General features: G+C 43.4%; 2 protein-coding genes and 1 long non-coding RNA gene across 15 annotated transcripts in view; 1 reads left to right on the top strand and 2 right to left on the bottom strand.

The window, feature by feature from the left end:
- Adam10 (a disintegrin and metallopeptidase domain 10) overlaps positions 1–3991 on the bottom strand; it is a 101286-nt gene extending 97295 nt beyond the window's left edge. Inside the window, exon 1 of one of the 3 annotated variants that reach the window (XM_030244027.1) lies at positions 3676–3991. Coding sequence is in view for 1 of the 3 variants with exons in the window: in NM_007399.4 (NP_031425.2) it covers positions 3676–3730 (55 nt within the window). In the remaining 2 variants the exon portion in view is untranslated. The remainder of the gene's footprint in view (positions 1–3675) is intronic. The other 2 variants (NM_007399.4, XM_011242657.3) reach the window with 2 other exon arrangements.
- Positions 3992–12829: 8838 nt separating this feature from the next.
- Gm31872 lies at positions 12830–25264 on the bottom strand. 3 transcript variants are annotated; one of them, XR_379591.4, is made up of 3 exons: positions 24723–25264; positions 19738–19828; positions 12830–17658 (listed from the first exon to the last, which is right to left on the bottom strand). It is a non-coding gene; the product is annotated as a predicted gene, 31872 (long non-coding RNA). The 3 variants fall into 3 exon arrangements; XR_003948346.1 differs by lacking the exon at positions 19738–19828; XR_003948347.1 differs by lacking the exon at positions 24723–25264 and having other exon boundaries at positions 19738–19940.
- Mindy2 (MINDY lysine 48 deubiquitinase 2) overlaps positions 25079–26724 on the top strand; it is a 58843-nt gene continuing 57197 nt past the window's right edge. For 5 of the 9 annotated variants that reach the window (XR_003947881.1, XM_011242736.3, XM_011242735.3 and 2 more), the window contains exon 1: positions 25079–26662. Coding sequence is in view for 8 of the 9 variants with exons in the window: in XM_011242736.3 (XP_011241038.1) it covers positions 25889–26662 (774 nt within the window). In the remaining variant the exon portion in view is untranslated. The remainder of the gene's footprint in view (positions 26663–26724) is intronic. The other 4 variants (NM_172772.2, XM_030244337.1, XM_011242734.3 and 1 more) reach the window with 2 other exon arrangements.

The raw sequence follows: 26724 nt of genomic DNA, 5'->3' as shown, positions 1-26724 counted from the left end.
GGAGACTAGAATGTAGTTCAGTAATAGAGTACTTGCCCAGAATTTGGGAGACCTCAGATCTAATCCCCACCACCTAAAATTAAAAAAAAAAAAAACAAAAAAAAAACACTGCCTTATGTTTGGATATTTCACCACTTAGCAGATATTAGAAAAATTATCCCTTTAAACTTACATTTAATTTTTATACATGTTTAAAGGAGAAACTCCTAAACACTATTAGATCAATGATGAGCATCAGAGAAAAGTCCTTTGCACTCCTCTATCCAACCCTTTAGGTTAAAGTCCTTAGGAAAAAGAGACCCAATAATATACACTATGCGAAGGTCTGGAACAAAGGAGTGCCTGCCATGCCCAGTCCCCTCAACTCTGCCAACAGAGGTCCTGCACACTGACACAGAGCCACTGCTAATGTTGGGGATGACTTGAAATTGGCCTTATTAGGTGACAGAGTGTACTGGAATCTCAAACTCTAGCTGAAAAGATAAAAATTCAAAGTTCCTTTGAGCCGAAGACAAAAAGACCTTATCTTCCTATACTCCTACTTGCTGGCAGAAGTTTGGAAAAAAAAAAAAAATGAACAGTTAAAGCTTAAGCCTTAATATTTTAAATTCCTTGGGCTAAATATCCAAGTTTGTTTCTGTAGAATGTGTATCATACAAAGCCAGAGTTTTAAATTAAAACACACACACACACCACATACCAAGCATGGCTCATTACATGGATAACTTCTTTAAGCCAAACATTACAGGATTACTTTGTTGCTATAACTAATATCTTCTGAGTTCTTAAGTACACAAAATAATTTTTCTTTTCCTTTTTTTTGGGGGGGTGGGGTGGGGGGGACGTGTTCAAGACATAGTTCCTGGAACTCACTCTGTAGCCCAAGCTGGCCTTGAACTCAGTGATCTGTCTGCCTCTGCCTCCCAAGTGCTGTGATCAAAGGTGTGCTTCCCCACTGCTCAGAAAGACCTTAATTTTCACATTTTCTATGCTCAAAAGTAACCATCAGCCCTACATCAAGGTCTTCACCCACAGTACCAGCTACTAGGAAGGCAGGAGTTAGAGCTAGAAACATAATCCGTCTGCATCTCAAAAACAAACAACAACAACAACAACAACAAAACACAAAAATTGTTGGCTAATCAGGATAGTGCCAATAAGTTCCTAACACGTCTCCAAATAACTTTATTATCTTATAATTGTGTGTAGTGTACATGTGTGAGTAAGGGCACGAGGAACCATGGTGTGCATGTGAAGGTCAAAAGATAATTTTCAGGAGTTGGTTCTCTCCTTCAACTAAGGGATGGGGACTAGAAATCAGATAGTCAGGCTTTCAAAGCAAGTGCTCCCACCTACTGAGCCATTTTGCTAGGCAACAAATAACTTTTTAGAAGCATTTTGTACAGATATATGAATACTTCCATACAGACACTTCATAAACTCAAAAACTATCATGGTATCTTTCTACAAATACAACACTGGGCAGGACATCCACCAACATAGAAGGGAAAACTAGAAAAGTTGTTTTAGTATTTAAGCACTTTATTGCCTCCTTCCAGCTTCCCACCCCTCACATTATGTGCAGTAAGAAAAACATTCACACACAACAGTGATTAACACAAACAGGCAAGATGAAAGCAACCAACAGAGTTTAGTTTCACCTGAACATGGCTTATACCTTAAAGTTCTGTATTTCTACAACTACCCTAACCTTACAAACATTCAACTTTCCAATGCACTACAGCCAATATCTACTAAGTTTGAATGCACACTAGCCTACAAAACATCACAAAAATATATAAACTTAGCTATATGCGATTCAGTTCAGATAAAAAAAAAAAACCCAGCATATAGTATAATGAGTTACAAATAAACATAGGAGGAGTTTTGGGCCTTAAACAGAGATGTTGAATCCAAAGCCTTGCATGGCCTTGCTAGGCAATTGCCACTGGGCTACATTCCACAGCCCCAAATTATAAATATACCTACATACTCAAGTATTACAAATTTGACATAATACTTAAGTGAAAACTTTTATTTTTTTTTTAAGTTTTTAGCAGAAGCACAACAAAACCTGGCCTTTGAATCATTACTTAGTGCAGAAAGAAACTCCAAAGATCTGAATAAAACTCTTCACCCACAATGCTTATGCTGTTAATTTACTTTTTTCCCCAAACAACAGGCCACATTGGTTTTAGTTTTCCTTAATAAAAGGCATTTTGTATCACTACTTATCAAAGTGTATCACATTTAACTTAGATTTTATTACCTCATAGAGAACAGTGTCTAATTCCTGACCATAATCACAAAAAGTGAAAACAGCCAGCCAGGACTATAAGCCGTGTTACAGAAATACAAATGTTAAATAAAGAGGCTCTTTACAAACGGTCTGCAATCTGGTTCTTAAAAAAAACAAAAAACAAAAACAAAACAAAAATAAGCATCTATTAGTGGCTGTCATCTAAAATGTGTACTTAATAAATGAATAGTACACACAACAACAGAAACTGAGTACACAAAACCAACTTCAGAGTAAGCAGAATGCCAGACAAAAATAGGCTGGGTCCTGCAGTTTAAGTCAATGAGACAAAGGGATGAACACAGACAATACACTACAGAAAACACTAGGATATTTTCTAAAGTATCAAATTAGGCTGCTGACAACCATCCGAAGCACCCCTGGAAGTTCTGGGGGTTGTTTCCAATTCAATGCTTTTAAGCTAACCTCTCTCCAGACACTTGGGCGGCAAATTAGCTTACCTATGGTAAAGCACTTTCTCATAGGAACAAAATAATCATGCAACCTGTCCTAGGAAAGCCTGGGAATGAAATACCGCTGTCTCAAACCCGAAGCATCAGGAAACTTGAAGCAACAGTGAACTCCAATTTGCAGGGGGAGGGAGCACAGCCCTGACAATCCTCTGACTAAGCAGTACGTCTGCTCCACCTGAGAGTTTAAGAAAACTCTGCAAGTTGGTTCGCCCAGGAAGGGTCGGTCTTGCTTCTCTGTGGACTCAACTCAAAAAGACAGATGGATCGAAGAGCATCCTAAAACGGCTTGCCCTTCTCCTCAGTCAACTAAAGTCTTGCCCCGGGGAGACAGAAGACAGACAGACAGAACGACAGACACACACACACACACAACCTCCGGCGCGCTGGCTACAAACACTCCGAAAAGAGCACGAGGCGGAGGGAAGGCACTCGGGTGGGACACGCACACCGGCGTCCGACACCCGGCCCGGGTCCGCTCGCTCGCTTGCAGAACAATGCTCCCGCCGCGCTGCCAACCTCGCAAGTTGCTGCGAGTCTGCGCGGTCCCGGGGCTCGGACCCCGGCAGGGCTGAGGTGGCTGCGGAGTGCGCGAGGGCGGCTGGCCTGGGCTCCGCCGCTCCCGGGGAAAGCGGCGCGAGAAGCCGGGCAGGCAGGGCCGCCGGGCCGTGGGGGCGGGGAAGGCCTGGCCCGGGGCTCCGCAGCCTGCTCGGGCCGCCGCCGGCGGGAGCGCGGTCGGGGCGCGCGAGGGACAATAGCGCGCGGGGAGCGTCGCTCGGGGTCGGCTGAGGCGAGCTGAGAGAGCTGACAGAAGCCGAGGAGACCTGACACGCGCGGCCCGGCTCCGCGACGCTGCGCTCGGCCCGACCGACCGCCGCTCCGTCGCCGCCCGGGGTCGTGTCTCACCTCCCAGCCCCGCCGCCCAGGAGAGGAGCAGAATTAACACTGTCGGCAACACCATCTTCCCCGGCCGCCGCCTCCTCACGGGTTAACCGCGGTGCATCGATCCTGAGGGAGCCGCGACCGGCGCTGGGTCCCGACGAGCCTCCCCGGCAGTGGCACCCGGCGAAGCGCCTCCCTCTCGCTCCACTTCAGGGGCCCAGCCGCGCGCCCTGCTCCGCCAAAACAGGGCCCTCCCTCCCCCTCGGCCTCTTCCTTCCTCCCTTCCCCGCTTCCCTGCCCTCGCTCTTCGCCTGGTCTCAGCCCCTTCCCTGAGCCGCGGCCCTCCGCCTCCTTTCTCGCCACGTGACGCGACGGCACCCAATACACTCGCGAGGCCGCACCCCTGCCTCCCGCCCCGCCCTGCTCCCCCAAGCGCCCCGGGATAATGCGCATGCGTGCCGAGGCGAGCGCCCGGGCCGCTAGGCCCCGCCGCTGCTTCCTGTCCGCTGGCGGAGAGCAGGGATTGGCCTGGGAGGGCGGGGCCGCTGGAGACTCCGCCCACCGCCCCGGGCGGGAGCGCTCTTTTCCCTGTGAAAGTGCTACCTGGTTCTTCCAGCTGTTAAGGACTGTCTCTTGGAATCACACCCTACCCCGAAGCTGTCAAGAAGGGCTTTCGGCTTCTTCGCCTCCAAAAAACTAGAGGTTTTCCTTGCTTCTCTATCTGTTTCTTTTGAAGCTCTGCAGCTGCCAAGTAAACAAAAGCAGTCCCAGCAAACCATGATTTTAGCCGCGATACACAGCTCTGATGGGAACATAAAAGGAAAGATCCAACAGGAAGAAAAAAATACCCAAAGGGGTATCTTCCCGAACCATTAGCAAATGTATGTCACCTACTAGGCCTTAGCCATAATAATAAATAAATAAATAAATAAGCCGGTGGTCCTTAGTCTCCAGCTCAGAAAATGCTCGCTTGTTAGTCTGTTTCCCTCATACCTCCTTCATGCCAACTTCTACAAAACCGGTATTTGACTTCTCATTTACTCGCTTTGATTCTTTATACTCGTATTCAAGAACTACAACTTTAGGAGTAATGGGAGGAGGGATTTGTAAGGGTGGGACTGGGAGGAGAGGAGCGGGGCTGCTCTTCGGATGTAACGCGAATGAATAAATGAAAAAAAAAAAGAACTACAACGTCTTCATCATACTTAACTCTGCTTCGGTTGACTCAAAGAATATGAGTTTATATTATTGATAATAAGAATAAATTGCAAACCTTTTACTTCCGCCCTATATATTTTCTACAACCTACATTGTTAATGTAGATAATGTGGTTTTTAAAGAAAACAGAAATAAAGATGAGAATACTTTTCCCACCCCCATCTCCCATCTCTCATCTAATTATCCCAGGTTATTCTTTGAGTGGTTATGAGGCCAAGGGTAAACATGAACTTCTGATTCCTCCCATCTTCCATGCACCGTCACACCTTACTTAAGGAATATACTTATTTTAATTGTTTTGAAAAATGAATTGTTGTTTTGCTTCACATTACTAAACTCAATACTGCAGTCAGAACTTCCCACATCATCATGATTGTCCTGTCCATTCGTTTCTACTGAAGCATATAAAATCAATACAGAGTAACTGAATGCTGTTATTTCTTTTTCCTTTTGTAAAGTGTCTATTCTGAGTAACCTGCAGACATGTTGCTTATCACATGCGCTGTTTCTGCCTTATGTACTCACAGGCAGTAGAAGTTTTGACTTTTTGAGTTATTAATCCATCTCTGTGACAAGTTTGATATTAGGTAGTATTGTTTATAATCAATTCTAATAATCATAAGCAAAGATCATTTTCTTTTTTAATTCAAAGAAATCGCAGGAGTTTACATCTAAAATGCTGTTTCTTTTCTTTAAAAATATGAATGAATAATGAATGGTATTTTCATGTTACAAGTTTGGACTATTGCTTTGCTTAAAGTCTTAATTCCATTACTGGCATTTTCACAAGTGAAGAGGAAAGTGAGAAAATGTACCGGGGTAAGGTCTGCATTGATGCCATGCATCACAACCCACTTGAGTTTGACTCCCACCCCTGCCTCTTAAAAGCTGATAGACTTTGGCAAGGTTATTTCAAAATTCTTTGTAACCTTGGCATTTCCCTTGTAAAATGAAAATTGCCTTTTGGAACTATTTTGATGGATTAAATTCAGATCACTTAACACTATAAAGCAATTACAAGTGCTTAGCAGATAATAATTGTTATATGGTAAATAAAGTACATAAATGCCATTTATTTCCTCAAACAAATATCTAATCTAGTGGAAAATAGTGATTCCTTGGTTTTTAGCTGGGGGGTGGGGGGGAGGGTTGGGGGAGAGGGAGGGGGAGAAGTAGAGGGAGAGGGAGTGATACTTGGCCCATAATAAGCATGTGGGAGTCAGAGAACAACTTTATGGAGTGGGCTCTCTCCTTGACCTTTATTTGGGCTCTGAATGACTCAGGTCATCATGTTTGTCCAGCCCACCTGTTCCACGAATTACTTTAGCAGCAGTGTTACTTCAGCAATAATGACATTTTTGATGCTAAGAGTAAGAGTTTTGTTTGTTTCGATTTTTGTTAAGACCATAGAAAGTATCCCTACGTTATAATGAAACATTTCCTTCATAAACAAATGCCATATGTGATGTATCAGGTTAACAATATTAAAGAAAAAATGCTTACTGCACAGATCTAAGACCAATATCGTCCAGGTAGCATAGGGCAACCTTGCGTTTCTGATTCCTTCGCTGCTAACTCCTGAGAGTTGGAACTACATGCAAATGCAGCTAGGAATCAAATATAGCACTGTATGCGTACTGAGCCAGTACTCTACAACTGAACTGCAACTCCAGACCAACAATTACCTTTAATTTTTCAAACTCAGGAATATATTCCATTCCTTTTCTGTAGTAACAGCATTTCCTTTCTCTCAGGAACCAGGACTAAGAGTAGGATCCGATGGCTAGAGATCTGGCTCAGTAGCTCTACATTAGTGGCTGCTTTCCAGAGGACCTGGAATTCAATTCCTAGCATCCACATGTCAGCTCATAACTGTCAGTAACTCAGTTCCAGGCTATAGGACTCCCTCTTCTGGTCTATGAGGGCAGCAGGCAGACATATGGTGCACAGACATGCAGGCAAAACTCTCATACACATAAAACAAAAATAAATGTTTTTCAAAATAAATGTTTTTCAAAAAAGAGGGGCGGGGGGAATCAGCTTAGAGCCTCACATCGTCACCCGTGGTCAAGTCACCAAGTCATACTGAGTGTTCCCTTTTTCGTAGCCTTCAACCGTCCCTCTCTGCTCTCGCCCTGGTTTATACATTTTCTTTCTCTTGCTTAGCCAGATACAGGACTAGCTCATCTCCCTTCTCCAATTTCCCCTGCTTTCCAACCTCACTTTAATTCACAGCAATTTGATGCCACCTCATCATTTCTAGAGTCACTCTTGCTATGAGCCATCAGACATCTGTTGGTTGCCAATGCCAGTAGACACCTTCAATTCTTATCTTACCAGACCTCCCAGATACCTGACACTTTACTATCAAAATCTCCCCTCTCCCAGGGTTCTCTGGGGCTCTGTTCTCTCCTTGCTTTCCTCCTGACACTGAGCTGTGTTTCTCTCTTTGACTTCCCTAAGGCTTTCTTCTCTTTACCTCTTAAATATGATCCGTCCTAGAATTTGATCTTTTGGGTTTGTTTCTCTCTTTTTTTTTCCTTTCTTTCTTTTTTTTTTAAAGATTTATTTATTTTATTTATATGAGTACACTGTCGCTGTCTTCAGACACACTAGAAGAGGGCGTCAGATCTCATTATAGATATTTGTGAGTCACCATGTGGTTGCTGGGAATTGAACTCAGGACCTCTGGAAGAGCAGTCAGTGCTCTAAATCGCTGAGTCATCTCTCCAGCCCTTGGTTTTGTTTCTTATCCTTCACTTCCTTGGTTACTTCTTATGACCCTCTTGTGTCTGGGATTAGGCTGTAAACTGCATGTAAACAGAGCCTGGGGTTTGCCTTGTTCTGGATTCTTTTCTGGTTCTTAGCGTATAGTCAGCTAGCTTTCTTGGACCTCTGTCCCAAGCCCCAGCCCTATCTATAGCATAGTCACATCATTTTCCTAAACATGTGCTCTTGGCTAAGATTAAAGTCTACGGGGCTGGAGTGATGGCTCAATGTTTAAGAGCACTAACTGTTCTTCAGAGGACCAGGGTTCGATTCCCAGCCCACATGTGGTGGCTTAAAACAGTCTATAACTCTAATAACAGGGGATCCAACACTTTCTTCTGGCTTCTGGGGGTACCAGGAACACATGTGCACAGACACATATACAAGCAAAACACCTGTACACATAAAATAATAATAAAGTCAATCCCTTGTTTAAAGGACATTTGGGTCTCAGTTTCTGATCTGCAGAATTGGAGAATAGTGCTGCCTACCACAGATTGCCTCCAGAGTTAAATAAATCAATAAGTGTAAAAGAGCAGGACAGTGGTGGCACACGCCTTTAATCCCAGCACTCAAGAATCAGAGGCAGGTGGATCTCTGAGTTTGAGGCCAGCCTGGTCTACAGAGTTCTAGGACAGCCAAGGATGCACAGAAAAACCCTGTTTGAAAAACCAAAAGTTAAATAAGTAAAAATAAGTAATTTAGGGGGCTAGTGAGATGGCTCAGCGGTTAAGAGCACCGACTGCTCTTCCAAAGGTCCTGAGTTCAAATCCCAGCAACCACATGGTGGCTCATAACCATCCATAACGAAATCTGAAGCCCTCTTCTGGAGTGTCTGAAGACAGCTACAGTGTACTTACATATAATCAATCAATCAATAAGTAAATAATTTAAAAACAAGTGTAAAGCACCAAGGCAAATACATAGCATATAGTAAGCATTATAGAATTCTAGATGATTCTATCATAATTACATGTGATATTTGTTCACTACCTCTCCCCTGGTGTTATACAGCTACACTGCACTCAATAAGTTCCAATTTACCCAACCGCTCTCAACCTCCTCAAACCTTCTAAGCTCCAATCCTAATAGGTCATCAAGTCTGTTTTTGTCAGACCTGAGAACTGGTCCAAGGGTCTAGTGTGTAGAGTTATAACATTGAGCTACACATTCCTTTTCTTCCCTGGAAATGCAACTCAGTGGAGATTTGTCTGGGGTACATGAGATCCTAAGTTCAATTTAGCACCAGTGGTGGTGGAGGAGTTAGTAAAATAGAAGGAAACAAGGGCAAAATCAGAGTAACAGGAGCTGACATTTGTAAGGAAATGGAAGTTGAAATAACTTAAGTAATCCACCCTAAGTCAGAAACCTGAGTGGCAGAGCCAACCGCCAAGGTTCAATTTGTCTGGAGAACAGGCTGGCTTTAATCAGCGCAATGTGCCGCCGTTCAACAACAGTTAGTTTCCCAAACACACACCACTTCCCACTTCAACACCTTTGCACATGTTCTACCCTCCAGAAGGAGTGTCTCTCCCACATGTTCTACAGAATGAGGCTCAGTGATTCATTTCTCAATACACTTTTTTGGTTAGAATTTTACTTTTCATGTAAAAGAAGAATTAGGGGGAATGCATTAAATACACTTTTAGAGACTAATGAAATATGCTATTTACAACTACAGGCATTTAAAAGTACCAGTGTCTGAGCTGGGGATATAGATCAACCGCAGAGGTGACAGTACTTGCCTAGCACACATAAGAATTCCCAACACTGGGGTGGGGGTGGGGACTGGGTATCCATTTCCTTTAAAATGCACGGAGACAGAATGGAGATATGGTGTACTGGCTGGGTTTTGAGTCAGCTTGACACAAGCTAAGGTCCTTTTGGAAGAAGGAACAAGCTTATGGTATATTTTCTTGATGGAGGATTGATATGGGAGGGCCCAGCTGAGTTGGTCACACCACCCCAGGCTTGGAGTCCCTGGATTTTTTTCAGAGGGCTAGCTGAGTAAGCCATGGGAAAAGCAATCCAGTAAGCAGAGCTCTTCCTCTGCATCAGCTCCTGCGTCCAGGTTCTTCCCCTGAGTTCATCCAGTAATGAACTGTGGTGTGAACGTATAAGTGAAATAGACCTTTTCCTCCCGAGCTGCCTATGGGCATGGTGTATTATCACAGCAATAGAAACCCTATGCCTAAGGCTTCTTCCCTCTTCTCAAATCCTTATTAACTTCTCTACTAGAAAGAATTACCATCTATATACCTCTAATATAGACTTACAAAATTGTAATGTTTATTTAAATACTTAGCCCTGGTTACTATAGGAACCTAGTGGATTTGATCCCCAAACTGAAAAAAAAATCAAATATTCTCATACTCTCTCCTCTCCCCACCCCCCCACCCCGCCCGAGCCACACCCCTCAGTCCTACTTCTTAGCTTTGAAGGACCACAAACATGGCTCTAAACAAAATGCTTATTTATGTAGTGTTTGTGTGTGTGTGTGTGTGTGTGTGTGTGTGTGTGTGTGTGTGTGTGTGAGTGAACTCAGGGGCTGTCACATCTAGCCAAGCATTTGTAATACTGAATTATAACCACGTTCTCCCTAATTCTCAAAGACAAGTGTGACTCACATATTATAGGAGTTTTAGAAAGAGCCACACAGTACAGTATATCCATGTCCAACACAAACTTACTAAAGTTCAATACGAATATAGGCTAAATTTGAGTACTCTATTCAAAAACTAGAAACAATATCTTCCTGTCTAAACTTCTAGTAGCTTACTGAAAAATTTAAAGCCTCCACAGGCACACCTCATCCATCTGTGGGCCTCTCTTTCCTCTCCATTCAGTTAAACTGGTCTGTCTAGTCTTGAAAACGTCTTGCACTTTTCTGCCAACTTGTTTTCTGTCTTTGTTTCCTTTCCCCTTTTCACAGCTTTAACCCAGCCTCTCAAGGTCAGGGCACAGGCTGACGGCTCAGAAACCATGTTAGACACAGGCGCCTTTCCTTTGATTTGAAGTGATTTTTTAAAAAAATTTTCCTTATTCATTCATATCCAACAGTTAGGAGCTTTCAAGGCACAGCCATGGCTCTGTGTAGCTGTAGATGCTTCTGCTTTGCTTGTCAGGAACTGAGGAAAGACTGCCCTCTTTGGACTGGGCTTGACGTCTGTCACTCTGGAACTCAGTTTTCCCGTCAGTAAATTGCCTGTGTGACCTTTGTTTCAGAAACTAGACCAACTTCCAATAGTCCTTGAAGATTTTGCTTACACTTCTCTGGCTCCAGTAATCTCGATCACATTTTATCCCAAAACACCTTTTATTTTTAGCCTTCTGTTACAATTAAGCATGCGTTACTTCCTGGAAACTCTCGTGTTCTTACCGTGGCAGCTGACATCAACAGGACCAAGACCCTGAAGGCAAAGGCAGAGGACCAGAAAACCTACAGAATGGCAATGATCATGGTTGTGAAACTCTACAAACGTTTATTCTGTTACTAGGACAGATACCCACAGATTATCAAATAATAGCCCTGATATGTTAATATACACTTTAATATACACAATCTTGTTTATTCACTGCAACAATGCTGTGAGATAGATGTAATCCATTTTATAGACAGGAAGATGTACCAGGTGTGATAGTTCATTTTCAGAGTTGACTTAACTTGATTTGAAGTCATCTAGGAGACAAGTCTTGGTGTGTCTGCGATGATGTTTCCAGAGAGGGTTAACTGAGGAAGGAAGTGTGGGCTGGGGCCCCATGGCCTGGGGTCCAGACTGAATAAAAGGGGGGCGAGGAGGAAGCGGCAGCACTACCTCTCTCTGCTTCCTGACTAAGGGCATCACGTGACCAGCCACCTGTTCCTGCTGCCCTGCCTTCCTCCCCATGATAGGCTGTACCTCTCATACCATGAACCGAAATAAATCTTTCTTTCCCTAAGTCGCTTCTTGCCAGGTATCTGGTCACAGCAATGAGAAAAGAGAGTAAGGAGTACAGTAAGCTTCTAACTTAAGGGGTGTGTGTGTGTGTGTGTGTGTGTGTGTGTGTGTGTAACCTGCAAACTAAAACACAACAACATCCAGCTAGGCTGATGTAGCCCCAAGCCTACACATCTTAATGAAGTTCTGTACAATTAGAGTAGCCATTTTAAAGCTGTTGACCTTTGCTTTGGCTTATATACTATCAATTATATTTTATCCACTTGCTGGGCAGTGGTGGCACCCACCTTTAATCCCAGCATTCAGGAGGCAGAGGCAAGTGGATCTCTGTGAGTTCCAGGCCAACCTGGTCTACAGAACAAGTTCAGGGACAACCAGAACTATACAAAGAAACCATGTTTCCAAAAAAAAAAAAAAAAAAAAAAATCGACTTTTAAACATTGTATGCACTTATCTACAAAAAGAAAGGAAAGAAAATCTATGACAGAGTTAAAACTAGAAAAACAATTACTTTGTAACTAAGTGTCCTTTACCTAGACTCTGTCCTTCCTCATCACCCAACATTATCCTTTCTAATCCAACCTTAACTCTGAATTAACCTTCTCTCTGAATCTTGTAGTCTACTCTCTAGAATTCTTTGTTAAATAAAGATGTGTTGCCATGGTCCAAAGCCTACTCCTTACTTTTTGTTTGAGTTTTAAGGGCTGGAGAGTTACATGCAGACCTTCGTGCTTGATAAGCACATGTTTTATGATACCGCCGAGCCACACCCGCAGTCCTACTTCTTAGCTTTGAAGGACCACAAACATGGCTTTAAACAAAATGCTTATTTATGGGTGTGTGTGTGTGTGTGTGTGTGTGTGTGTGTGTTAAGATACGACACAGTCAATGAGTGGAGATCAGGGGACAACTCTTAAATTCTTCCTTTCCACTGTGTGGCCCTGAAGATTGACTTTAGGTCATCTGGCTCGGTGGAAAATGCCTTTCCTCACTAATGCATCCTGCCAGCTCCGTTTCTCAGTGCTGTCCGAATTTACCAACTCACAAGGACTAATGGATGAGAGCTAAATTCCTACAAAATGTGTCTTTAAATATTACAGGCATGGTTACGTTGTGTACCTGTAATCCCTGAGGAGCAAACAGAGTGAGGAAGGGTCAGGACCAGTTCTGGGTCAGCCAGAGCTACATATTGCGACTTTGTCTCAAAAACAAAAGCAAACAAACTATTGAAACGATCTTCAGGTAGACTTTGATGTTATCAAGCTGATGAGCCCATCTTTATTATCAATACTTGAGAAGCTGAAGCATGACCACAAGTGGCTTCGTGATTAAGTCACTCCTGCCAAAGAAATACGCTAAGTGATTTTACCAGTCAACTATCCAGCTAGCCAACTTACCATGCCACAGTAAGGATCAGGCAGGTAGCTACCAGGTCACTCACCTGTTCAGGAGCCTCTATGGAGATGGCCACCAAAAGCACAGTGTGACAAACACATTTGCATCAGAACAATCCCCAGGACCTTGTTCATCACCATGTCCCTTTCAGTAACTATGTCTTCTTTGCCCTTGCCATAAAGCCTTTGGTTCTGTTTCTAAGCTTTGCTTTATTTCATTTTTTATTTTATTTATTTATTTATTTATTTATTTATTTATTTATAATATCCGTGTGAATGTCATACCACAGTTCAACATCAAGTGTCTTCCTCAATCACTTAACACTTTATTTTTAAGATTTAAACAATCGTAAACGTGTGTGTGCATGCTCCCAGGGGCTGGAGTTACAGGTGGAGCAACCAGGACCACTTGATACAGGCTCTAGAAGCCAAACTTAGATCTTCTGGAAAACCAGGGAACACCCTTAACCTCTGAGCCATTTCTCTGCTCCTCCACATTATTCGTTGAGATAGGGTCTTTCACTGAACCTGGAGCTTGCTGATTCAGCTAGCTGGGCTTGGCCAATGGGCTTCAGGGTTCCTCCTATCTATCACTGCCTTCCCACACTGCCACACCCATCTATTTTACCTGGGGTTCTGAGAAACTGAACTCAGTGACACGTATTTTAATGACTAGGCTATCTCTCCAGCTCTAGTTTTGTTTGTTTGTTTGTTTATGTGTTGAGACCTGCCCTCAGGATCTCACAAGTGTCTGACAAGCATCCTACCCCGACTTTCACTCCTAACCTTTATGTTTAAACTTTAAAATAAAATTAAATGGAATAAATAAACAATCTAATCTCCTGGGGAACTATTACAAACAGCCAAACTGCTTCTCTTTATGCTTATCTGTATTTTTACTTTTGGTGGTGTGAAGGGGTTTCAGTCAGAGTCTCACATATCTGATGCAAGCCTACAACTTGTTATATAGCTAAGGATGACCTTGAACTCCTGATTCTTGTGCCTCCATCTCCCAAGTACTGAGATTACAAGTATTTTCTATCATGCCTGGCTTTGGTTTAGATATTTCATTATTATTTGTGACTTAATTCCTATCACTTCTCTAGGTGTGGTGGCGCACGCCTTTAATCCCAGCACTTGGGAGGCAGAGGTAATCGGATTTCTGAGTTCAAGGCCATCCTGGTCTACAAAGTGAGTTCCAGGACAGCCAGGGCTATACAGAGAAACCCTGTCTCGAAAAAAACAAAACAAAACAAAAAAAAACCTATCACTTCACAGCCCTTTTTATATTACCTACAAGTGGCATGTTTTCATTTTGTTTTATATACTCACATTTTATCTTTCTAACTAGATTGCTTCTAGATTGATAGCAATATAATAATAATAATAATAATAATAATAATAGTAATAATAATAATAATAAAATTTGAGCCAGAGGAATAGCTCAATAGGAAAACACTTGCCTATCATTTGCAAGGTCCTAGGTTTGAGTCTCATTACCACCACACCACCAGTCACAATTGAAAGGCTGTTCAAAATATACAAATTGTTTGCCTTGGGTTGCCATTTAATTTACAAAACAATATAGCATAGGGTGGAGTGAAGAGGTGGCTTAGTGCTTAAGAGCACTTGCTGCTCTTCAGAGGGCCTAAAGTTGGCTCCCAGCACCCTTGTAGTTCACAACCACCTGTAACTCTAGTTCCAGGGGATCTGATGCCCTCTTCTGGCCTCAGCAAGGAATGCACATGTGTGAAATTCCCTCATATAGACACAGATATACAGATAAACTGGAGATGAAATAAACTATGGACTAAGATAAAAATAAATAAATAAGTAAATAAATAAATCTAACAAAAATATAATAAAATCAATCACTTAGGCTAATGCTATCCCTTGACTTTTGGGGGGTTAGGGACAAGGTCTTATGTCTAGTCTGGGCTGGCCTCAAACTCCTTTGGTAACTGAGAATGACATGAAATCTGATTCTTCAGCCTCTGCTTTCCAAGTCCTGGGATTATAGGCATGCACCACCACACCTGGGTTCAAATCCAAGGCTTCCTGCAGGCTGGGTAAACACTCTGCCAACTGAGTCATATCCTTAGTGCCTGTCCCATTATTCTTTCTCTTTTGATTTTCTTTTTCTTCCTTCCTTTTTACTTTTTCTCTTCCTTTCTTCCTCTCTTTCTTTCTTTTTTGTCTCCTTTTACAAAGAGTAACAATTAAAGTTAAATAAATTGACCTACCCAAACTCTGACAATGAGTGAATGGCTGGAGCAAGTTCTAATCCCAGCCCTGTGAGTCCCATTCATTATACATTCTGCTACATTAGGCTGCTTCCGTGCTTAACATTCTCTTCTGTGTCCCCAAATAACTTTGTTTTAAATTAATGAGTAATTGTGGAGATGTCTCACTGTAATTATGAACCAAATGCATCATAATTATTACTATATGCATCCTTTCAAAAGCTTATTTTCTTTGTTTGGGCTTTTTAATAATTTTGTGCATATGAGTGTTTTGCCTGCATGTGCATATGTGCACTGTGTGCATGCCTGGGGCCTGAGGATCCCCTGGAACTGGAATTACAGATGGTTTTATGCTGTCATGCGGGTGCTAGTAACTGAACCTAGGTCTTCTGAGAGAGCAGTACATGCTCTTAACCACTGAGCCAACTCTCCAGCTCTTTCTCGATGCATCTTTTTTTAAAAAGATTTATTTATTAATATACATAAGTACACTGTAGCTGACTTCATCTGCACCAGAAGAGGGCGTCAGATCTCTTTATGGGTGGTTGTGAACCACCATGTGGTTGCTGGGATTTGAACTAAGGACCTTCGGGAGAGCAGTCAGTACTCTTACCCGCTGAGCCACCTCGCCAGCCCTCTCTATGCATCTTACCACACCCTACTACACTACGCAACATTAGCACACTTCCTATCCGACATTGCTGTGGACCAGGGGCTCTCTATGCACAGACCAGGGCACTTCCTACAAGAAAACCATTCAACACGATTGTCAGAGCTGCACATTCCTGGGCTTGTGTCCAATTCTGTTGGGTCAGAATTCCAGTGGTAGAGTCCAGAAACACATCTGAACAGGATTTTGATTCATTTGATTTTTAAGAATTAATAACATGAAAGTTTAACAATTAACTCTTCTAAGCAAACATAGTAAGGGACTGCTAAAAACTTAAAGGTTAAGTTGGTCCATATCTGGTTTTTATTTTTTGTTTTTATTTTTTGTTTTGGCTTGGTATATTTGTTTTGTTTTTGAGATAGAGACAGAATCACAAGAACACTCCCCATGTGCTAGGCTGACAGGCACATACTACCACATCCAATGTTTGCTTTTGGTTTGGTTTGGTTTTGTTTAAGACGGTCTCATGGACCGCTGGCTGCCTCTTTCCTAGGTAGTAGTAATCAGTGTTTTGGGTTGTTTTGTTTTGAGACAAGATCTCACACAACCTAAGCAGGTCAACAACTTATTATGAAACTGACCTTCAACTCCTAATCCTCCTGCTCCCACATAAGTATTGAGATTACCTACGACCACACTCAGTTTATACTTCGTTGGGGATAGAACTCAGGCCTTTATGTATACTAGGAAAACACTCTACTGACTGAGCTACATCCTCAGACACAGTGCTCAAACTTACAGTATATTTGAATCACCTGGTGGAATTGTTAAACACCATATTAATAAATAAGACCAGAGAATGACCCACCTCTCCCATTACACACACACACACACACACACACACACACACCTTTGCTGGGTAAGCACCCTACCCCTGATCAACACTTTCACTCTCATTCCTAAGAATTTTCATTTGTAATAACTTTCCAGGTGCGGTTGGCACTGCCAATCTCCAAATCCATATTTTAAGAATAACTGCACCAGAACCAACAGTTAACTGTGAAAGTAGGCTGGCAAAACAGAATCTTGTTGTCTGTTTCCATTCTGGAATTGAACCGTGAGCCTCCTGCATGCTATGCACACTTTCCCAATAGGCTATCTACTTCCAGTCCTTAGCATGACGTTTTCCCCCATGAGAGAGAAGAGCTGTGGCAAGAAGGAAGCAGCCACAGTTAAACTTGATCTAATAATAGCCTGGTCTAAGACTAGAGCAGTAAGTATTTAGAGTGGTGGAATATACTCCTTGGGTTCCTTCCTGCTACAATCTACAGTGTCCAGGTACATATCTAGGCTCCAGGATTTATGAGAATTGTGTGAGTACAGTCAAGAGAGCCATTTTGCTAATATTGCCGCGAATGAGGGCCACGCTAAAAGGAAAAAGGTCGTCCCTCTCCATCCTTTCACATCACCAGGACAGAGGAGCATCTGCTAAAGCAGCATGGAGCAGAGGCAGCACCTGCTCCATTATCACGGCTTTGGATTCGTTTCTGAACAGGTGCAGGGCTCCTCATGGGGGCGCACGGAAATAATCGAGTTAGGGATGTACTTTGCAGGAAGCCAGAGTGTCTACAAGCCGCTGAGCGCCAAAGCCAGGACCACTGAGTTCCATGAAAAACCTCACGTATGTTGAACTGAAAACTAAATGAGATGAAGCTAAGGCACATATGCTCCGGACACTTTCCATGTTCCTTCTGCTCAGGGCTCCTTTTGATGCAGCTCCTATGACATCGGTGACGGTTGATCTGGATTGTCAACTTGATTGGGTCTAGAGTAAACTAAGAGACATGGCAGTGAGTGAAGAGCATTTTCTGAAAAGATTAACTTTGAAGACCCTCCTCTGCAAAGTGAGTGGCCTAAATAGAAATCGGTCTGAGGAAGAGGAGGCACAGGCTTCCCTTCTGGCTGATGATTGCACCTTTCTCTGCTGCTGTTGCCATTCCTTGCTAACTCCAGGCTCCAGCTTCCTCAAGCTCCAATGTGAACTGCAGACCAGGGCCTCGTCAGGAGCCCCGCAGCCCCTCAGCACCAGACCCACACTGCTGAGGACTCCAGCTTCACTGTCTGAGCACTCGCCAGGTTCTCAGCCTCTCTGCCTGCAATGTTGGACCACCCAATGCCTCCCAGTCATAAACTTAAGCCTTAATAGACTAGAGCCCATGCCTATAATCTCAGTACTTGGGAGACAGAGATAGGAAGACCAAGAGTATGCGGCTAGACTAGCCTAGACTAAAACAAAACAGAACGAAATAATCAAGGTTAAGATATAGCTAGTTGTATAGCCCATGCTTAGTAAGCAGGTGACTCTGGGTTCAAGTCCAGGCATTAAAAAATAAATAAAATTATAATTTTAGCCAGATGTGGTGATTCAAACCTGTAATCTCAACACTTGCAAGATAGAGAAGATGATTGCACCAAACTTGAGGCTAGTTTAGGGCTAAATACAAAGAAAGACCTTATCAAAGACAACCTAAAACACTAGCAGATTAATAATAATGCTATTAAAATTAATTATTAAAATGGTTATCATTATTATTTTGATAGTTAAGAGGTCTATACTAAGGCAATACTCAGTCTATACTTTTGATTATTATCTCACAAGGGTTTCTTTTCTCTGAATTTTTATCTTATTTATTGTTTATTACCAGTGATTGAATATTGTCACATAATCTCAGCAGTCATTTTATGTCAGTATGTTTTTGGCATGTGGGTGTGTCTGTGTCTACGCACATGCATATTGGTGTACTTACCTGTGAGGGTCCTGTAGGGGCCAGATGTCAATCATTGCTTCATGGATCACTCCCCAAATTGTCTGGGCTTTTGGTCTTTTGTTTTATTTCTGAGCTTTGTTTATTTTTGTTTGTTTGAGACATGGACTCACTGTGTAGTCCTGGCTGACCTAGAACTTGCTATGTAGGCCAGGCAGGACTCAAACTCACAGAGTTCTGCCTATCTGTACCGTCAAGGACTTGAGTACCTATGAGTACCCTCCTGCCTGCAAAGCAAGCACTATCTACTGAGCCATTTTCCAGCCCTTGTCAGTACCTCATTGCCCAAACTAAGACTTATTCTAGACTTATTTTCCCCTATCCATCGCTCACTAACACCTCCAATAACTAACTACATGTAAATACAAAGGTGGGGCTAGAGAGATGGCTTAGCTTTTTTTTTTTTTTTTGGTTTTTCGAGACAGGGTTTCTCTGTACAGTCCTGGCTGTCTTGGAACTCACTTTGTAGATCAGGCTGGCCTTGAACTCAGAAATCCTCCTGCCTCTGCATCCCGAGTGCTGGGATTAAAGGCATGTGCCATCACTCCCCACGCCGGCTGATGGCTCAGTTTTTAAGAGCACTTGCTGTTCGTGCAGGTGACTCACATTCAGTTCCCAGCACCCACACGATGGCTCACAACTGCCTGTAACTCCCTTCTGGGGATCGAATCCCTTTTTCTGACCTCAGCAGTGACTAGGCACATACTCAGTGCTCATACATACATATAAGCAAAACACTCATATACATAAAATAAAAATAAATGAATCTTCCCCTCTCTCACTTTCTTTCTTCCCTGTTTGCTTGCTTCTCAAGACATGGTTTCTCTGTGTAGCCTTGGCTGTCCTAGAACTTACTTACTCTTTAGACCAGACTAACCTTGAACTCAAAGATCCACCTACCTCTGCCTCCCAAGTGCTGGGAATTAAAGGCATGCACCACTGCTAACCTGCAAGTATCCACATAGGATTTTCAAAAACTGATGAAAAGCCATTCTTTGACAAGCATGTCCCATTATTTTTGGCACTACTGTATGCTATGCTGGCTTACAAATCATTTAGTCATTCACCCAGTTTAATCATATAATTCACCTTTGCAGGTTTCCTTTTAGATCTAAGGAACCACACACGGTCTGAATTCTCTGACATCAGTGATAGTCTCAGCACCTCGTGACGTTCACTGCTGTAAAGCAACCAAATCCAGAAGCACATTCTTAATTGTTTAATGTCTCTAACTTTTTAAGAAAAAAAGCTCCACCTGAAAGCTCTAGAACAAAAAGAAGCAAATTCACCCAAGAGGGGTAGATGGCAGGAAATAATCAAACTCAGGGCTGAAATCAACCAAGTGGAAACAAAAAGAACTATACAAAGAATCAACCAAACCAGGAGCTGGTTCCTTGAGAAAATCAACAAAATAGATAAACCCTTAGCCAGGCTAACTAGAGGACACAGGAACAGTATCCTAATTAACAAAATCAGAAATGAAAAGGGAGATATAACAACAGAATCTGAGGAAATCCAAAAAATCATCAGATCCTACTACAAAAGCCTATACTCAACAAAACTGGAAAATCTGGATGAAATGGACAATATTCTAGACAGATACCAGGTACCAAAGTTAAATCAGGATCAGATAAATGATCTAAACAGTCCTATATCCCCTAAAGAAATAGAAACAGTCATTAATAGTTTCCAAAAAAAAAAAAAAAAAAAAAAAAAACCTCAGGCCCAGATGGGTTTAGTGCAGAGTTCTATCAGACCTTCAAAGAAGACCTAATACCAATTCTCCTCAAACTATTCCACAAGATAGAAACAGAAGGTACTCTACCCAACTCATTCTATGAAGCCACAATTACTCTGATACCTAAACCACATAAAGACCCAACAAAGAAAGCGAACTTCAGACCAATATCCCTTATGAATATCGATGCAAAAATACTCCATAAAATTTTTACAAACCGAATCCAAGAATACATCAAAATAATCATCCATCACGATCAAATAGGCTTCATCCCAGGGATGCAGGGATGATTTATTATACAGAAATCCATCAATGTAATCCACTATAAAAGCAAACTCAAAGAAAAAAACACATTATCATCTCATTAGATGCTGAGAAAGCATTTGACAAAATCCAACACCTCTTCATGATAAATGTCTTGGAAAGATCAGGAATTCAAGGCCCATACCTAAACATAGTAAAAGCAATATACAGCAAACCAGTAGCCAACATCAAACTAAATGGAGAAAAATTTGAAGCAATCCCACTAAAATCAGGGACTAGACAAGGCTGCCCACTCTCTCCCTACCTATTCAATATAGTACTTGAAGTCCTAGTCAGAGCAATTAGACAACAAAAGAAGATCAGAGGGATACAAATTGGAAAGGAAGAAGCGAAAATATTACTATTTTCAGATGATATGATAGTATATATAAGTGACCCCAAAAATTCCACCAGAGAACTCCAAAACCTGATAAACAACTTCAGCGAAGTAGCTGGATATGAAATTAATTCAAATAAATCAGTGGTTTTTCTCTACACAAAGGATAAAGAGGCTGAGAGAGAAATTAGGGAAACAATACCCTTCACAATAGTCACAAATAATATAAAATACCTTGGTGTGACTCTAACTAAGCAAGTGAAATATCTGTATGATAAGAACTTCAAGGCTCTGAAGAAAGAAATCAAAGAAGATCTCAGAAGATGGAAAAAATCTCCCATGCTCATGGATTGGCAGGATTAATATAGTAAAAATGGCCATCTTACCAAAAGCAACCTACAGATTCAATGCAATTCCCATCAAAATTCCAACTCAATTCTTCACAAGAGTTAGAAAGGGCATTTGCAAATTCATCTGGAAAAACAAAAAAACCTAGGATAGCAAAAAGTATTCTCAACAATAAAAGAACTTCTGGTGGAATCACCATCCCTGACCTCAAGCTGTATTACAGAGCAATTGTGATAAAAACTGCATGGTACTGGTTCAGTGACAGATAGGTAGATCAATGGAATAGAATTGAAGACCCAGAAATGAACCCACACACCTATGGTCACTTAATCTTTGGAAAAGGAGGTAAAGCCAGGCATGGTGGCACACTCCTTTAATCCCAGCACTCAGGAGGCAGAGGCAGGTGGATTTCTGAGTTCGAGGCCAGCCTGGTCTACAGAGTGAGTTCCAGGACAGCCAGGGCTACACAGAGAAACCCTGTTTCGAAAAACAAAAACGAGAGAGATAGAGAGAGAGAGAGAGAGAGAGAGAGAGAGAGAGAGAGAGAGAGGAGCATTGTCAATAAATGGTGCTGACTCAACTGGAGGTTAGCATGTAGAAGAATGAACGTTTTTATCTCCATTCTTATCTCCTTGTACAAAGCTAACTCCAAGTGGATCAAGGACCTCCACACTGAAACCAGAGACACTGAAACTTATAGAGGAGACAGTGGGAAAGAGCCTTGAACATATGGGCACAGAGGGAAAATTCCACAGAACACAAATGGCTTCTGCTGTAAGATCAAGAATTGACAAGTGGAACCTCATAAAATTGCAAAGCTTCTGTAAGGCCAAGGACACTGTCAATAGGACAAAAAGGCAACCAACAGAATGGGAAAAGATCTTTACCAATCCTACATCTGATAGAGGGCTAATATCCAATATATACAAAGAACTCAAGAAGTTAGGCTCCAGAGAACCAAATAACCCTATTAAAATGGGGTACAGAGCTAAACAAAGAATTTTCAACTGAGGAATATCGAATGGCTGAGAAGCACCTAAAAAAATGTTCAACATCCTTATTCATCAGGGAAATGCAAATTAAAACAACCCTGAGATTCCACCTCACATCAGTCAGAATGGCTAAGATCAAAAACTCAGGTGACAGCAGATGCTGGTGAGGATGTGGAGAAAGAGGAACATGCCTCCATTGCTGGTGGGATTGCAAGCTGGTACAACCACTCTGGAAATCAGTCTGGTGGCTCCTCAGAAAATTGGACATAGTACTACCAGAAGATCCAGCAATACCATTTCTGGGCATATACCCAGAAGATGCTCCAACATGTAATAAGGACACATGCTCCACTATGTTTATAGCAGCCTTATTTATAATAGCCAGAAGCTGGAAAGAACCCAGATGTCCCTCAACAGAGGAATGGACACAGAAAATGTGGTACATTTACACAATGGAGTACTACACAGCTATTAAAAGCAATGAATTTATGAAATTCTTAGGCAAATGGATGGATCTGGAGGATATCATCCTGAGTGAGGTAACCTAATCACAAAAGAACACACATGATGGTCACTCACTGATAAGTGGATTTAGCCCAAAAGCTTGGAATACCCAAGATACAGTTTGCAAAACACATGAAACTCAAGAAGGAAGACCAAAGTTGGATACTTCATTCCTTCTTAGAAGGGGGAACAAAATACCCATGGAAGGAGTTACAGAGACAAAGTCTGGAGAAGAGACTGAAAGAATGACCATCCAGAGACTGCCCCATCTGGGGATCCTTCCCATATACAACCACCAAATCCAAACACTATTGTGGATGCCAACAAGTGCTTGCTGACAGGAGCTGTCTCCTGAGAGGCTCTGCCAGTGACTGACAAATACAGAAGTGGATGCTCACAGGATCCCCAATGAAGGAGCTAGAGAAAGGACCCAAGGAGCTGAAGGGGTTTGTAGACCCATAGGAGGAACGATAATATGAACTAACCAGTACCCCCAGAGCTCCCTGGGACTAAACCACCAACCAAAGAAAACACATGGTGGGACTCATGGCTCCAGCTGCATATGTATCAGAGGATGGCCTAGTCAGTCATCAATGGGAGGAGAGGCCCTTGGTCCTGTGAAGGTTCTATGCCCCAGTATAGGGGAATGCCAGGGCCAGGAAGCAGGAGTGGGTGGGTTGGTGAGCAAGGGGAGGAGAGAGGGGATATGGGGTTTTCGGAGGGGAAACCAGGAAAGGAGATAACATTTGAAATGGAAATAAATAAAATATCTAATAAAAAAAGAAAAAGAAAAATCTCAATGGTGATGGCAGGAATTATTGCTTATGGATCAACATGAACTCCAAAATTCAACACTCAGAAAAAACTTTCCATTATCTTTTCTAACTTTTCCAGTTTTCAGGAATTGCCGATCTTGCTTGGCATGGTGGCACATGCCCTTAATTCTAGCACTTGGGAAGCAGAGGCAAGCAATTTTCTGAAAGTTTGAGTCCAGCCTGGCCTACATAACAACTTTCAGGCTAGCTACACTACATAGTGAGACCCAACCTCAATTGAAAGAAAGAAAGAAAGAAAGAAAGAAAGAAAGAAAGAAAGAAAGAAAGAGAGAGAGAGAGAGAGAGAGAGAGAGAGAGAGAGAGAAAGAAAGGGAGGAAGAAAGAAAGAAAGAAAGAAAGAAAGAAAGAAAGAAAGGAAGGAAGGAAGGAAGGAAGGAAGGAAGGAAGAAAGAAAGAAAGAAAGAAAGAAAGAAAGAAAGAAAGAAAGAAAGGAAGATAACTTCCAGTCTTAAAAACACAGCGTTCACATCTATAATCTCAAAATTGGAGTGGGAGAAAAAGTACAAGAGGATTGCTGTGAATTCCAGGTCAGTTAGTCTAAGACACAGGGTGAGACTCTCAAATTGGAAGAGAGGCAGAGCCAGCCAGGGCTACAAATTGAGACTCTGTCTCAAAAAACAAAAGTGAAATAAGATAAGCAAAGTAGTAGAGGGCTCTGTAGAGTGTTTGTCATACATGAATTGAGCCCCAGCCCTAAAAAAAAAAAAAAAAAAAAAAAAAAAAAAAAAAAAAGGAAAGGGGGGGGAAGAAAAGAAAGGAAGGGAGGAGAGAGTTGGAGGTGGGAAGAAAGAGGGAGAAGTCGAAGAGAGTGCCGAGAAAGAGATCATCATTTCTGAGAAGATAATAGTGATATTTTTAGTGTGAAACACAGTATTCAGTAACATGCTTGGTGCTAACACATGAATGAGCAAAATAATGCATTAATTTGTCTACTTTTCTAACCAGTAGCAGGACAGAAGTGTAACAATCCATGATGCACCATATATTTGTATACCTGATACTAAAGGAAGACCCACCTGTCTTGTTCATTTTTATATTCTCAGACAACTTTGAAGAGGGAAGGGTCCAGGAAAAAAAAAAAAAACAAAAAAAACAAAAAACCAAAAAACAAAAAAACCAAAAAAAAAAAAAAAAAAACACCCCACTTTTCCAGAGCAGGTTAGATGATCTATATCCACTCTTGCCAATAAATAAGTAAGTAAATAAATAGAAAAAAAAAGTTGCAGGCAACTCTGTCCATCCTCTATGCAGATGTCAAGCCCTGATGAGAAGTCAATTCTAATTTTAAAAGTCATTTTTTCGGGAAGCAGAAGCTTCCCACTCTGTGCAAAGAGAAGCCAAGTGAACAGAACCGCAAAGACTTGGCTTGCTTCAAACGCAAACTGATTTATTATTATTGGACCAAATTTACCCTCTCGCCTGGGGCGTAGGCCAATATCCACAACCTCATTGAACCTCCGGCAAGGCAAACCAGTAGCTGGTTGGGAGCGCAGCGATTCTCAGCCAAAACCCAGGGAGAGTTGTCCCTGTACTGCGCAGTCTTCCAAAAGCCTCCAACAGAACTCGCCTTTCAAATTTGCATTTCCTAAGAAATGCTTCCAATTCTCAACATTAAAAGCTAAAAAAAAAAAAAAAGAAAAGAAAAAGCCAGCTCTCCCGAGGCCTTCAGGGAATGGCTGTCTTCCAATGCTACTACCACTTTCGGGGTCCACCAGGCTCAAGCCCAAAGTAGACCACACTCCCTACAAGCCTCAGCCACTGCCTTTAAAGTAACCGCGCGCAGCGGGGATGCCCCGGAGTTCAACTTCCGGCAGCACACACAAGATTATTTTCCTAGTGGCGCTGCGGCTCTCCGAGCCGCGCCCCTGACCACGCCCTCAGCCACGCCCCTGGCCTCGCTCTGCCTTCCCTAGCCTGAACGCGCGGGAGGGGCGTGGCCTCGGGGGAGAAGCGCTCCCCGAGTGGGTCCGGGCGCTTCAACGAGCGCAGTCACGCGGAGGCACGCTCCGAGCGGGCGGGCGGGGGCACGCGCGCGCGCTCCCGCCGCCCTCTACGGTGACGTGCCTGGCCGAGGCCGCGCTAGGGCGCTGGAGCTGCTACAGAGCGGCTGTCATGGCGTCGGAGGCGCTTGCTGAGGAGAGCCGGCCGCGGTGTCTATAGGACCAGGGGCGGGCGGCCGGGGATGGAGAACAGCCCTGACAGCCCACAGCCTCTGGAACTAGGGGTGGCGGCCGGGCGAGTGTCGCCGCCGGAAGGGCGACGGCGCGGCGGGCGCGAGGCTGAGGATGGTCCCGCTGGACGCGCGGTGGACAGCGGCGGGCAGGGGGCGGCGGCGGCGGCAGCGCGGAGCAGCCTCGGGGACCCGACGTCCCCCTCGCAGCTCGGATGCGGCGCGGGCTCGGACTTGAAGGACGGCGCGTCGTCGAGCCCTGCCGCCTCGGAGGTGCCTTCAAGAGGGCAGCACAAGGTGACCGCCTCCCCGGAGCTGGCCGAGGCCGCGGCGGGCCGAGGGTCGGGGCCAGTGGGCGACACGGGCACCTGCAGGGTGGAGCAGGCGGCGGAAGAGCCCAGCAGCACCGGCGCCCCGAGCAGCAGCTGCAGCGAGCCGAGCCCCCCTGGGGACTCGCCCAGCTTGGACTCCCTGGAGTCTTTCTCCAACCTGCATTCTTTCCCCAGTAGCTCTGAGTTCAATAGTGAGGAGGGAGCAGAGACCAGGGTCCCCGAGGACGTGGAGGAGGGCGCGGCGGGGCCGCCCAGGGCTGCACCTCTATGCAAAGAGGAGGAGGAGGACCCGGCTCAGGTGCTAGCGGCCTCCAAAGAACGCTTTCCCGGACAGTCGGTGTATCACATCAAATGGATCCAGTGGAAAGAGGAGAACACGCCCATCATCACCCAGAATGAGAATGGACCCTGCCCTTTGCTGGCCATCCTCAATGTTTTGCTTCTCGCCTGGAAGGTACACTCTGCAGCTTTCTACTTCCTACAGCTTGTGGGGTGGGGAGGGGCAAAATGGGGTGA

The sequence above is a fragment of the Mus musculus genome, chromosome 9 (genome assembly GCF_000001635.26).
Source record: "Mus musculus strain C57BL/6J chromosome 9, GRCm38.p6 C57BL/6J".
NCBI lineage: Eukaryota > Metazoa > Chordata > Mammalia > Rodentia > Muridae > Mus > Mus musculus.
The sequence above is the reverse complement of the archived record's forward strand: the minus strand, read 5'-3'. Positions and strand labels throughout refer to the sequence as shown.